The 15070-nt window shown below is 41.8% G+C and overlaps 1 protein-coding gene across 1 annotated transcript; it reads right to left on the bottom strand.

Annotated features, from left to right (window-relative positions):
- Nucleotides 1-10523: 10523 nt before the first annotated feature.
- Nucleotides 10524-12966, bottom strand: LOC140549706 (testis-specific serine/threonine-protein kinase 6-like). Its single transcript, XM_072673456.1, has 5 exons — nt 12161-12966; nt 11965-12055; nt 11474-11556; nt 10671-11179; nt 10524-10552 (listed from the first exon to the last, which is right to left on the bottom strand). The coding sequence occupies exons 1-5, from the start codon at nt 12964-12966 to the stop codon at nt 10524-10526; spliced, it is 1518 nt and encodes a 505-aa protein (XP_072529557.1).
- Nucleotides 12967-15070: the final 2104 nt, after the last annotated feature.

Genomic DNA, 15070 nt, shown 5'->3' with positions numbered 1-15070 from the left:
GACTGCTGGAGTGAAGGGAAAGAATATAGCTGCACGAGGCGATTACGGGGTTCAAGCACGAGCAACTCGTTGGGGCCTAATGAGGTTTGGGCGCATGAGGCCTAATGAGACCTCTCAGAGAATTTTTAAAAGACAAAAATAATTGATAAGGAGTAAGAGTTGACCGGAAAGTCTCCATATGTTATAAATTTTGTTCAGGGGGCCAAATCTTCTTAACATTTATAGGGTCCCTAAATGGATACAGCATTCAGGTTGAGTGACACAACAGCTGTTGTAAGCCTGGCTAGTGTGCCCCCAGTGGTTGCAAATTCAGCTGCGCTACCGCTGTAATTCCAACTCTACTAAAGATAAAAATGACCCTCGATTACCCAGCCGTGGGTGAATGTTGCTGTGCCCACTGGTTGCCTCAGCAACATATGCCTCTAACTGGCTCCTTTCTACCCTGTCCGCACCTCACTTAACTCCGCCTCCACATGCTACTCTTTAATTGGGCTTGATTTGACCCTCTGATGATGGAGCTTTGTGCTCACAACACAGAAGCCTTTAATGTGGGACATGAAAGCCAGTGCCTAGAACTTTGCACCCAACTTTGCATCTTCTTTTGGGCTTGGGCATTTTGTACTGTAATAATACAGTACAAAATGCCCAGGTAATCAATCAATAGGTAATAGGTGATAGGTAGGTGATAGGTAATCAATCAATAGTACTTACCTTGTCCTGTGTGGCAGAGAAACCAGGTTTCTTATCTAGAACTTGTGTGTGGTTCTAGATAACATGGCTCTAGATAAGAGCGTCACTCTAACGAAGTCAATATGAGAACGCAGGAATGAAGTGTCTCATGAGCTGCTGAATCCTGACTGAGCCAAAGAGGGAAAACCTGCCCTTTTATAGGCTCTGTGATGTCATCGGTATGACCTCACAATGGAGAGGTGGCCTGTGAATGGTGGATCTGGGTGATCTGGGACTTGGCTAAAACCTTTATGTAATGACTTCTGATTATGTTTTAGAAAAGAAGGGACACAGAATCACTGAATGAGACTATAATATTAATTAATAATTATTTTTAGCATATTTGTATTATTATTAATTGTATTTATTTATTTTTATATTTATTATTTTCTAAATGATTTTTTATTTTAACATTAAATTAAAAAATAAAACAATTACACAAAATTACATTTAACAAAAATATTATGAAATATACTATTATTTATTCATATATACTATGTGTAATGAATGATATGAGAAAGTTTCTTATTTTTTAAACGATGAAAAAAAAAATATGATGAAAAGACTGATGTTGGGCACAGAGTGGCCTCGGTTTCAGCCATTCCTGTTTTCAGTTTTGACTCAGAATCGACTACAAAAAAGTGTTGACTCTGATTTCGTTCTAGCAGTTTCGACTAAAATACTGGTTAAAGGCGAGAATTAGACCATTGCAGGATAAAGAGAGTGTAGCGGTTTTCTATTAAAAGCATTTCTAAACTTAAAGCTGAAATTTTCAGTGTAGTTTTCACACACACTGTTAAAAGTATTAGATCCTTGAGGAACTTTTGGAGGTTCTCCAGTTTGAAACTGTGGAGGAACCTTCAAGAAAAGTTTTTTTAGAAGTAAAGGGTCTTTTAAAGGTTCCTCAAAGCACCTTAAGAGGTTCCTCCACAGTTTTAATCTGGAGAACCTTCAAACTTTCCTTGAGGATATTATACTTGTACAGTGTACACATTGTATCCATATGCTGCTTAAAGTCCATTAAATCCATTACATTACTGTTTGAGGGATTGTCAACATGCCGATTAAAATCCCCCCGTGACGAGAATCCTGTCATAACTGGTACCTATGACTGACAACAGTTCTGAAAATTCACCAATGAAGCTGGCTAACCTAATATTCTAATAGTGAGTGTAAAACAGGAAATGAACATTTAAGATTTAACATTATTAAAATTTCTGATATAACGTATTAAAATTACTTTTAATGTGAGATTGATTATTATACCTGATATGCCAAAAAAAAAACATGCAAAAAATGATCCTCATTAACAAAAAAGTATTTAGTCAGTCACCAATTGTGCAAGTTCTCCCACTTAAAAAGATGAGAGAGGCCTGTAATTGACATCATAGGTAGACCTCAACTATGAGAGACAAAAGGAGAAAAAAATATTCAGAAAATCACATTGTCTGATTTTAAAGAATTTATTTGCAAATAATGTTGGAAAATAAGTATTTGGTCAATAACAAAAGTTCACCTCAATACTTTGTTATATATCCTTTGTTGGCAATGACAAAGGTCAAACGTTTTCTGTAAGTTTTCACAAGGTTGGCACACACTGTTGCTGGTATGTTGGCCCATTCCTCCATGTAGATCTCTTCTAGAGCAGTGATGTTTTGGGGCTGTTGGCGGGCAACACAGACTTTCAACTCGCTCCAAAGGTTTTCTATGGGGTTGAGATCTGGAGACTGGCTAGGCCACTCCTTTGTTGTCCTGGCAGTGTGCTTGGGATCATTGTCATGCTGAAAGACCCAGCCACGTTTCATCTTCAATGCCCTTGCTGATGGAAGGAGGTTTGCAGGGTTAGAAGAACAGCTCTGCTGCACGTTCAACATAAAGATTCTCACATCTGTATAACTTTTGCCGATGAGAATATGTGTGTGTTCACATGCACATATTGAGTGTGTGTGTGTGTGTGTGTGTGTGTGTATCACATAGTGACTCAGTGATGAGCAGATCTACTCTCTAACCCCTCCCCCTCTGAATGTGAAGCTCATTACATTGACTGAGGCCACTTCACTACTGTTCTACTCTTCCTCTGCACTAGTCTACATTCTTTCAGTCTTTACACTCCAGGGGCTTCACAGTCGAGGGGACTACCCAAGGCCGCTCACTGGAGAACTGTTTAGCTCACCATGGCCCTAAATAACCGCAACAGCAAAAACTGTGTAAAATGCTGGATTAAATTAAATGAAACAGCCTGAGACTGGTAAAAATACACTATATGTCCCTTCTAATGAATGCATTCAGCTGCTTTCAGTTGCACCTATTGCTTGACACACATGTGCAAATGCACACACACAGCTTGATTAGTCCCTGTAGAAAAGTATCGCCAAATGAATAGGGCTCTCTAGAGCAGATAAACATGGACCCATTGGCACCATGCCTAATGCCAGGTGTGGGCTAATAGGGGTATAAAGCACTGAGCTGTGGAGCAGTGGAACTGTGTTCTCTGGAATGATGGTTGGTGCTTCATCCAATGCTTTTGGGATTAGTTAGGGGGTTGAGAATGAGGTGAGGTGGTGATCATCCTCACAGCAATGCTCCAAAACCTGGTAGAAAGCCTCCCCTGGACAGTAGAGAACAAGAGTATAACACACCCAGTACCGTTGTCTGTTACTGGGACACAAATGGGGTAGCCTGCAACTGCGCTAGATTTGAACAAAGCCAAGCCAGTCTCTGTATATGCAGCCAGTCTGCATTTGCACAGGGCCCAGAAATCTGTGTACCACCCCTGTTCCTCTCTGCACACTCTCTCAGTCTCCCTCCCTCCCTGTATCTTAACATTTTTGGGCCTGGGAGTTGAGAGCAGTAGGAGGGAATTCCCACCTCTTGCATCCAATTTGCTAGAATTATAATACAGCACTTGTTAGCTTTCGCCAGACAACATCTGGCAGAACCCAATTAACATAAAAGCCCTGCTCACCGACAGCATTACACTGGGTTATGTTTTACCTGAGCTGTCTCAAAAGTGTCTGCTGCTGAATGATCGTCAAGTTACTTGCATGTTTGACCCACTGCTGTTAGCCACTATGTGGATTATTAATCTCTCACTGGGTTGTTCTTGCTCTGATGGGATAGAGCAGAACGGAACAATGAATGGATGTTTCAACACAAATGTACATGGTCCAAAAACAGGTTCTTTGGGGGGTCGATTGGTGCAATACAGAACCATGGCAACTCATAAATCCATTCAGATGTTAGTTTCCTAGCCTGGTTCTTTACAAATCTTTATTAGCATTTTGCCGGCAATACATTGACTAAAGGTCTCAGTCTATATTTTCCTTTTCTTTTCTTCATTTCCTCTGGTCCAATTATGACATTATAGAATTTGTATTCATGTACCAACACTGTTCACTTTCCAACCTCTTTTAATCCTTCATGCCGCATCTACATTATGATGGCTCATGGACAACTGCAAACTCAGGTATTCCATGGCAATTAATGGAGTAGTGGTGACCGCAATCCACAGCCAAAGTCAGCAGAACAAAGTTCCCCAACTTTCGCAAACCTGAGGATGATGTTTTGTCCTAAAAGAAACGTAATTCTCTTTATAACAAGGTAGACACTCCAATAAACACAAAACCTCTTACTAAGTTATAAAGTAACCAAGTAACTAAAGTAACACAAGTGTCCCAAACCTCTGACAGTTAGTCCACATCCAATTATAGTTACTCATACATTTCCCTGTAAACGCAAACATCTCCTAAATAGGTGGCCCATGCAGCCTTGGCCTGACTGACAGGTGGGAGCTCAAGCTAATCTACAGGTGAGAGGGGGGAGAGAGAGAGAGAGTGTATGTGAGAAAGGGAGAGAGAGAGAATCCAATGACCTTGACATTCAGTCGCCTTTCACCTTCACCTGGCCTTAGTTTTAAAGAAAAATGCAAGCGTTACGTAATGATATAATAAGTTTGCCTCTGTGGAACAAGAGAAGGAAAGTTGACCCTCTGAAGTGCAAAGCAGCCAATAAGCCTGAAAAAATAAATCTGCAAAGACCTACTACTCATTAAAGCAACATTATGTAGCATTCTTGCCTTAAAATAACAACTTTATAATCATGTGGATACTCCACTGACCGGTAATAGGAAGAGTGGCACTGCTGTCGTTTCTACTCCGGGCTCAGCACTGCAGAAACTGCACTGTAATTCTGGAAGACAGGAAGGAAACACTCATGAGAACTCTGCGTACTGGTGCATAAGCCAGGTCATATTTATGTAAAATCCTGTATTATTACTCTACTGCCTCAGTCCACGTGCTTCTTTACACTTTAGTGACGGTCCTGTATCTCTCAGCCTATCCAAAAATGCATGTGAAAAGCACATCCTTAAGTGGTGGCTGCAGGCCGAATTCCACTTCCCGACTGTAGAGGGAGCCCAGGAGCAAGACGTTGCTTTATTAACCTGATTTTACAGTGCATGTTGTGTTGGCGCCACCTTGTGGCAGATTAAAGCAAGTGTCTTTCTTTTTCTCTTGCTCCAGATTTATCAGGCTACATTTAGCAAGGGCAAAATAAATGTAAAAAAAGTAAAATAATTACACATTTATTTGTTTGTTTATTTATGAATTACACATATGAATGAACATGGATATCCATCCAAATGTTGCTAAAAATAGTGGATTTAATTATTAGTCCAGAAACATTTCCTTAGACAATTACCTTTGATGTCTTGCCACACTGCATACAGTGGGTGTTGCAGGCAAATGTAGTACACCTTACCACTGTGGTTATATCTGTATTTTGGAGGATATATGTATCACATTTTATTTAAACACAATCAAACATTTATTTTGCAGGGCAGAGGGAGTACTATTATTCAAGTGGCCTCTCCTGTAGCCTCACTATGCAGGATATATCATATAAGAATCATCGCAGCTGTCTAGATATTTTATTATATCTGTGATTCCACATTAAGAAACGTAGCTAGCAATGCCTGACTGAGTTTGTGGAATTAGGCATAAAGTTGGATCACAAACCTGTACACCTACCACTGCACACTATTGCACTTGGGTTGTGCTGACCTTTGGGAATTCCCCACATGTGGGAATCTCAACTGCATGATTTCTGGTAGTGGTGGGACTGTGTTTGCTCTTCCCCCTATATATATATATATATATATATATATATATATATATATATATATATATATATATTAAATATTAAAATATTATAAAAAAGATACATTCAAAATAAAATTAGAAATAATAAATACATTTTTTTTTTAAATGATAATAATTTAGGGCAGTGATCACTCAGTGTTTAGAGCACCGAGCTATTGATGACAGGGTTGTAGGTTCAATATCTAGGCTTGGCAAGCTGCCACCCTGCTCCCCGGGCGCCCACCGCTCCGGCCACATGTGCTCACTTTCCCTGTGTGTGTTTGTGTCCAACACAAATGATAATATGCTTGTCTTGTCTTTTCTTATTAGTTCTGCCCACAACGCAGGTCGTTTTACACCGTCAGTCTTCTCTGCATTTGCCTCCAAAAGATGGGCAAATAACTTCACCGGAAATTTGACTGAATGAGTCATTTAGCCACTATGCTAACAGTAGAAGACTATTGAATAAAAAACTAAAGTCTGACACTATCTCACATCTAAAGACAATATTTAGAAGATGATTGATGTTTTATATGATTATTTGTCATTTCCGTATTATTTTAACTGTTGATTTCACGAGGCCAGCACGCAGTCTCCTCCACGTCTCACCCACGTTCCTGTAGCGCCTTTGCTGCTTCCTGTTTGGTGCTGGAGAGAGCTCACCTACTGGTCATTCACAATGTCCACCTCACAGTTTGCACGAGACAAGACTAAAACACCTAATATTAATGATATTAAACACGATTGATTTTATCGGGACATCAAGATGAGACACGTGATTTATTTCTGACAGTGGAAATTTGCCTGCGACAGTCGAGTCGCACAGACGGTAATATAGAAACTTCAGCTGCAGTTCAGCTGTTTGACCACTAGATGGTAGACTGCCTCCTTTAATAGAGTGGGTTGTGTACTCAGTCAGTAACAGGATCACGACCCATATTAATCAAACTACTCAGAGTAGGAATGCTGATCTGGGATCAGTTTATGCCTTTTACACTGCAATTAATAAGACTACATGGACTGATGAGACCTGGAGGAAGATCAGTTCTGTTACACTGGAGGCCTTTTTATTGCATTATGTGCTGCAGGGCTGAGCCTGATACTATATACAGACTACAGCTGAAGTCACAAGTGTGTGTGAGAGAGGGAGAGAGAGAGAGAGAGAGAGACTCATTCTAAAGGGAGGGAAATTAAACAGCCCTAAATCCACCAGAATATCCCTCACCCTCACTTTATTAAAGAAAAAAACACTCAGAGAATGCCAAAGTGTCACTCAGAGGCCCTGCCATGTGCAAACATGAGCATTTGCCAGTGTGAGTGTGTGTGTGATCCGTATTTGTATGTGCCAGGGTGTGTTTGCATAGATTTGTCGACTCACAACTCAAAGAGCTCTTAAGTCCCTCTGAGTCACACACAGCAGCCCTAAGGATTCTGGGTAAAAAAAGGAGATTCAGGTCAGCCTGAAGACAAATGAGTCTCCCCCACACTGTGTCTTACTATCTCTCTCTCTCTCTCTCCCTCTCTCTCTCTCTCTCTCTCTCTCTCTCTCTCTCTCTCTCTCTCAGCATCATAAAGCTGGTCTTACCTTACAGAGCTGAGACCTGGGAACTGCTGGGTCCACTATGAAAAGTATCCAGGTATTTATTAACACCTGTACTAGAGGAATTCTTTGGATTCACTGGCCAGGCAGAATCAGCAATGAAGAACTGTGGTGGTGAAAATGACAGCAGCCAGCAGAAGAAGAGATCCTCCTAAGACACTGGTGATGGATAGGCCTGATGGCATAGCTGTGGTTTTCATCTACAGATTTGAGAAGGGTGGTGCAATTCTGGAATTATTTTGTGTAAAGTTTTGGCTAAAGAACTTCAGATGCCAATTAAGAATCGTCCTGTCATTCCATGTGGCAACTGGACCCAATGAAGGAGGTGGATGTAGGCCAGATAAATGTTTGCTATGTGGTCAACTAGTTTATCCTGCCTGAGCTGACCAGGCTGCTTTTTCCCCAGCAGGGTTTTGATCTCCTTGCAGCAGCACTGCTCCCAGTACAGAACCTGATGCATCTGTCTGCAGCACCAGGGTTACGCAGAACCGCTTTGGCGCTCACCTCGCCTCGTCCTTTTTCTACTTCTACCACTAAACTATACAAAATATTTATTCTACAGCGTTACAGTTTTGATTTGACTCATGTTACTATTATTATTATTATTATTATTATTATTATTATTATCATCATCATCATTATTTCTACTTTCAGTAGAAAAAAATAAAAAACATCCAGAACACATCAGTAATGCAGAACAACTCTTTTTCATGCTGAAAAACAAACACATGATCTCATGAGCTTTATTAATACATCTTTATTAGTGATTTGAGTTTTTTATTAAATCATTCTATTAGTTTAATTAATTGTTTGTTTATTAATAATTCACTTGAAGGAGACACTGTCTCATCCAATAGCACGGGGCCAATAAGAGGGAAAAAATGACATACCTTGAAGTTGAACCTTATCATCCTCTTCGTTCTTACCCACATATTCCAGTTCAGGGCCACACTGGCAAAAGGGCAAACTTACAAGCTCAGGCATCCTTGTCCCCTGCAAGTTCCACCAGCTCTGACTGGGGGATCCCGAGGCGTTCCCAGGCCAGCCGGGAGATTTAATTCCTCCAGCGGCTCAGGGGCCTTCCTCGAGGTCTACTCCCAGTTGGTTGCACCCAGTAAACCTGGAGGGAGGTAACTGGGGGCATCTGTATCAGATGCCAGGACCATGTAAGCTGGCTTCCCTCAATGCAAAGGAGCAGTGGCCTTCTTTCGAGCCTCAGGCGGATAATGCAGCTCTTCATTCTTTTGTGAAGAGCGAGGGGAATACCACCATGGTCTCAGAATTGAAAGTGCTGATTCTCATATAATCCCTTTTACACTCAGCTGCAAACCAGTCAAATGCACGCTGGAGGTCCCCGCAAGTAGAAGCCAGCATGGTAGCATCATCTGCAAACAGTAGAGATGTAACCCTGTGGCCCCTCTGCCAGAAACCTACCTGCCCATGGCTATGTCTTGCTATCCTGTCAGTGAATATCACAAACAGGAGCGGACACAAGGCACAGCCCTGACAGGCCAACGGCAACACTGAACAAGCTTGATTTAGTGCTGAGAATACGGACACAGCTCTCACACTGAGAGTACAAGTACTGCACGGCTCGCGTCAACGACCCCGGCGCCCCATACTCCCAAAGCACTTCCTACAAAATGTCCCTTGGGGATCACGGTCATAAGCCTATTCCATGTCTACAAAACACATGTAAAATGGAGTGGCGAACTTCCATTTCCCCTGTCAACATTCTGAGAGAAATTGAAGAGCTGGCCCACCAGGACAGAATCTGCATTGCTTCTCTTGAATCTGAGGTTTAACTCTGGGGTGCTTTGGGTCCTCCTGTGCACTACCCTGGCAGGAACTTTCCCAGGGAGGTTACAAAGTATGATGCCTCAACAGCACACACTCTCTGGTCCACTTTCTAGAAAATGAGGACCGCCATCTGGGTTTACCAGTCCGAAGGCACTGCTCCTGAGGTTCATGCAACCTTAACCAGAACAGCCACGAGCCTTCAGCAACTCTGGGTGAATCTTGTCCACTCCTGGTGCCTGGCTGTGCCACTGAGGAGCTAAGTGACTTAGGCTAGAGAGATGGATTCTGACTCCCCGGTAGCCTCCAGCCCTACCTCCTGGAAAGAAGGCATGTTCCTCGTGTCTAGGAGTTCCTCAAAGTGTTCTATCCAGCACCCAGCAAGATGCTCAGCTGCCCACAGTAAAGCTCTGAGAAAAGATGGGGCAGCGAGCCCTCTTCCCCCTCTGAGCTGTCAGAGTGCTTTCCAGAACGTCCTTGTGGCCACCCCAAAGTCATTCTCCATGGCCTTTCCAAACTTCTCCCATGCCTGGATTTTGCCTATTCTACCTTTTTGCCTGCCTGAAACCCATCAGTGGAATCGTGGCAGCCTCCCTCGCTGTAGGTGATCAGCAACAGTTTATTTGGTTGCCGCCATAAGTACCAACAAGTCAAGCCAAATTAATTTGGATTTGTTTACAACCTGAAATATTGAAATAACCCCAAGTGAGCAAGCCAAAGGCGACAGTGGCAAGGAAAAACTCCCTCAAAGCTGGAGGAAGAAACCTTGGGAGGAACCAAGACTCACTCAGGGGACCCATCCTCCTCTGGTCAAAACCTATAACTAAACTAATAAATGGTGTAGAGTTGGTACATTATGGTCACCAGGGGCCGTGCTGGATGTCTACAAGGGGCAACCCTTTTTCTTCTTCAGGATCTGTTGGAGAAAATGAGAAAAAAATGAGACCTGCAACTGCAACATTTCACACATCTTACAATGGATTTTATGGTATAAAATGTGGGACTGTCATGATCACTAAACTCACATACCTTAAATCGCAGGAATTTCTGCCTTTTGGGTCTCTGCTTCGCTGTGGGCTGTGGGAGAACAGCTTCTGTCTCCACCACTGACCCACGGAGCAGTACACCTGGAGTCTCCTCAAGTCTCTGCTTGGAAACCAAACAAACAGGAGCTTCTGTAGATGCAGCAGGATGACGAGCATCTTGCTTGGAAGCAGAGGAGGAGTTGCGCACCGCAGAGTTCATTCGGAATAACTTCCTCATCCTCCTCTGAAGACAGCGGGAGGCTCTGAGAATCGGTGCTACAATGTAAGCACTAGCTGCTCTTTCAACTGCAGCACAAAGTGGACTGCAGCTGACACAGCCGTGCTCCTCCCCCACAGTCTCTACAGTTCGGCAAGTCTGACTTGCACCAGCTCTACTGTTGTCGTTGTCCAGCTCAGGCATCAGAGACTCGCTTCTGATACCTTGAGACGTGAGCACGTCTTCCTCTCTGCTCAAAGAGGAAGACTGAGACTTTTCCTCTAGCGATTGCTGAGCACTGAAGAACACCAGCCCATCTTCAGAGTTAGAAGATGACTTAGTGTCCACCTCATTGCTCAAACAAGAAGATTCAGGCTCTTCCTCTAGCGACTGCTGAGCGCTAAAAAACACCAGCCCATCTTCGGAGCTAGAAGATGATGTACTCTCTACCTTACCACTCAAAGGGGAAGACTGAGACCCTTCCTTTATCGACTGCTGAGAGTTGGACAACTCCAGCCCATCCTCAGAGGAAGAAGATGACACACTGTCTACCTCACTGCGCAACACTGAAGAAGATTGAGGATCTTTTTCTATTGCCTGGTTGACATCTTGACGAAGACTACCTTCCCCATTCTGATCCTCAACGGCTACCACGGTGAACCTCCCAATAACTCTGGAGACAGTCCAGAGGCAAAGGGGAAATAAACATGTGGTTAGTGAGCTAATACTCTATTTAACCTCTTTACAGAACAGCTCTTTAGTCTGAGTGACCTTTATCACAGCACAATGTGTTCAATACATCAAGTATACTTAGCAACACAGGCATGATATTACAGAGGATTTTAATCATTACTTTACTGTTAGATGTTTCCTAAAGGACAATCACTCTGCTAGTAAATTCACATACTTCATATTACACTAAAAAGTGCTACAGAATTTCCGGTTGGATTGTAGTGCTGAATCCTACCTTGCTGCAGAGGAACGAGGTGCGGTAGTTTCTCCACTGCCGGAGGAATGTGTCCCTTTGGATGGAATGATGTCCTTCTTTACCTGATGTGTAAAAGAGAGTGGCATTATAGATTATATACAGACACTTCACATTTACTGATTAATCTTACTTTCTGATAGAAATTACTGAACATGACCTGAAAGAAAACTTCAATGTTCTTAGGAAAAGTAACAGTTTGCCAAACAATCTAACTAGGCATCGCCAGCAGTTGTTGAGCACTAAACAATGTATGCTAGCCCCTCTTCAGAGGTAGAAGATGATGTACTGGTTACAGTTGTGGTGATGGGAACCATGCAGCCATTTGTTGACTATCTAGAACCTACTTAACCACACAACGTCCTGCATGTCTCCCTCCATCGCCACAATTTTCTCAAACTAAAGTACTTGTTGGAATTCTTTTCTAATGCTTCAGAAAATGGGTGTATTGGGAGATGTGTTTTAAGACTTACGCTCTTCCTCTTCCATAGTGCCTGGAGGAAAGGGAAAGACACCAAAGTCCTCATAGCTGGAAACTGGAGCTGCAAACCCAGTTGCCTGGAGCTGTGTAATCAAACATTGAATGGAAATGAATAAATATCAAATTAAAGTACAGAATAAAATGTAAATCTTCTATATATGAGTATACATACACAATTGTTTACTTACTGTTCCTGATCTGACTGCAGCCAAGGGTGCTGCACCACCTCTGTCACCCAAGGCCGAGTGGAAGGATCGTACTGCAACATATAGGCGATGATGGACTGACAGGACATCTCCACTCCGATACACTTTGGAAACTTCAAGGCTTTGCACTGGAGTTTGCGGTCACCGTAGGCTCTGAACGGCATGAGCCCAACGACCATAATGTAGAGAATTACACCAAGACTCCACACGTCACTCTTTTTGGGATCATACGGCGTACGGTTAAGAACCTCAGGTGCAGCGTACTCCGGAGAGCCACAGAATGTCTGGCTTAGTTCAGGGAAACCTCTGGAAAAGCGGCTAAAACCAAAGTCGCTCAGTTTGACCTGGTCATCTGCAGTTAGAAGAACATTCTCACACTTGAGGTCCCTGTGGACAATGTCTTGCTGGTGCAGATACACCATGGCACTGAGGAGCTGTGAAAACCACGTTTTGGCCTGGCTGCCGCTGAGGCGGTGAAGCTCCAAGATCTTTTGAAAGAGATCTGTTACGGCGACCTCCATCACGATGAAGACTTGTCCATTAGTCATCTCAAAAACATCATGCACCTGAATAATGTGAGGGTGCTTTACTTGTCTGAGGATGGCAAGTTCCCGTGGCAGGAACTTGGAGACAACGTCAGGTGTCATCCGCCTGCGGTCCATTATTTTAATGGCCACGTTTTTGGGGTGCTTTTTTGATGTGGCCAACTTAACCATGCCATAATTCCCCTTACCGATGTTGTCAATCACCTCATAGCCTAATCTATTCAGGACTTTTTTGGTCTGCATTGTGTTCCCTGTAGATGGAAGGTAGAACTGAAAGTTAGAATTACGATTCAGGTTCTTCAAAACAGCAGTTCTAATAATGTTGCTGTGCCCACTGGTTGCCTCAGCAACATATGCCTCTAACTGGCTCCTTTCTACCCTGTCCGCACCTCACTTAACTCCGACTCCACATGCTACTCTTTAATTGGGCTTGATTTGACCCTCTGATGATGGAGCTTTGTGCTCACAACACAGAAGCCTTTAATGTGGGACATGAAAGCCAGTGCCTAGAACTTTGCACCCAACTTTGCATCTTCTTTTGGGCTTGGGCATTTTGTACTGTAATAATACAGTACAAAATGCCCAGGTAATCAATCAATAGGTAATAGGTAATAGGTGATAGGTAGGTGATAGGTAATCAATCAATAGTACTTACCTTGTCCTGTGTGGCAGAGAAACCAGGTTTCTTATCTAGAACTTGTGTGTGGTTCTAGATAACATGGCTCTAGATAAGAGCGTCACTCTAACGAAGTCAATATGAGAACGCAGGAATGAAGTGTCTCATGAGCTGCTGAATCCTGACTGAGCCAAAGAGGGAAAACCTGCCCTTTTATAGGCTCTGTGATGTCATCGGTATGACCTCACAATGGAGAGGTGGCCTGTGAATGGTGGATCTGGGTGATCTGGGACTTGGCTAAAACCTTTATGTAATGACTTCTGATTATGTTTTAGAAAAGAAGGGACACAGAATCACTGAATGAGACTATAATATTAATTAATAATTATTTTTAGCATATTTGTATTATTATTAATTGTATTTATTTATTTTTATATTTATTATTTTCTAAATGATTTTTTATTTTAACATTAAATTAAAAAATAAAACAATTACACAAAATTACATTTAACAAAAATATTATGAAATATACTATTATTTATTCATATATACTATGTGTAATGAATGATATGAGAAAGTTTCTTATTTTTTAAACGATGAAAAAAAAGATATGATGAAAAGACTGATGTTGGGCACAGAGTGGCCTCGGTTTCAGCCATTCCTGTTTTCAGTTTTGACTCTGAATCGACTACAAAAAAGTGTTGACTCTGATTTCGTTCTAGCAGTTTCGACTAAAATACTGGTTAAAGGCGAGAATTAGACCATTGCAGGATAAAGAGAGTGTAGCGGTTTTCTATTAAAAGCATTTCTAAACTTAAAGCTGAAATTTTCAGTGTAGTTTTCACACACACTGTTAAAAGTATTAGATCCTTGAGGAATGCTTGGAGGTTCTCCAGTTTGAAACTGTGGAGGAACCTTCAAGAAAAGTTTTTTTAGAAGTAAAGGGTCTTTTAAAGGTTCCTCAAAGCACCTTAAGAGGTTCCTCCACAGTTTTAATCTGGAGAACCTTCAAACTTTCCTTGAGGATATTATACTTGTACAGTGTACACATTGTATCCATATGCTGCTTAAAGTCCATTAAATCCATTACATTACTGTTTGAGGGATTGTCAACATGCCGATTAAAATCCCCCCGTGACGAGAATCCTGTCATAACTGGTACCTATGACTGACAACAGTTCTGAAAATTCACCAATGAAGCTGGCTAACCTAATATTCTAATAGTGAGTGTAAAACAGGAAATGAACATTTAAGATTTAACATTATTAAAATTTCTGATATAACGTATTAAAATTACTTATTATTATTATACCTGATATGCCAAAAAAAAAAACATGCAAAAAATGATCCTCATTAACAAAAAAGTATTTAGTCAGTCACCAATTGTGCAAGTTCTCCCACTTAAAAAGATGAGAGAGGCCTGTAATTGACATCATAGGTAGACCTCAACTATGAGAGACAAAAGGAGAAAAAAATATTCAGAAAATCACATTGTCTGATTTTAAAGAATTTATTTGCAAATAATGTTGGAAAATAAGTATTTGGTCAATAACAAAAGTTCACCTCAATACTTTGTTATATATCCTTTGTTGGCAATGACAAAGGTCAAACGTTTTCTGTAAGTTTTCACAAGGTTGGCACACACTGTTGCTGGTATGTTGGCCCATTCCTCCATGCAGATCTCCTCTAGAGCAGTGATGTTTTGGGGCTGTTGGCGGGCAACACAGACTT

This window comes from Salminus brasiliensis, chromosome 2 (genome assembly GCF_030463535.1).
Source record: "Salminus brasiliensis chromosome 2, fSalBra1.hap2, whole genome shotgun sequence".
Classification (NCBI taxonomy): Eukaryota; Metazoa; Chordata; class Actinopteri; order Characiformes; family Bryconidae; genus Salminus; species Salminus brasiliensis.
Note: the sequence above shows the minus strand (reverse complement) of the source record. Positions and strands in the feature narration are given on the sequence as shown.

Coding starts and splice junctions, on each gene's coding strand:
- LOC140549706 (XM_072673456.1), bottom strand. CDS start 12,966: ATGCAGACCAAAAAAGTCCTGAATAGATTAGGCTATGAGGTGATTGAC. Junction 12,056..12,160: donor CTGCAGTCAGATCAGGAACA/GTAAGTAAACAA, acceptor TTGATTACACAG/CTCCAGGCAACTGGGTTTGC. Junction 11,557..11,964: donor CACTATGGAAGAGGAAGAGC/GTAAGTCTTAAA, acceptor TTTACACATCAG/GTAAAGAAGGACATCATTCC.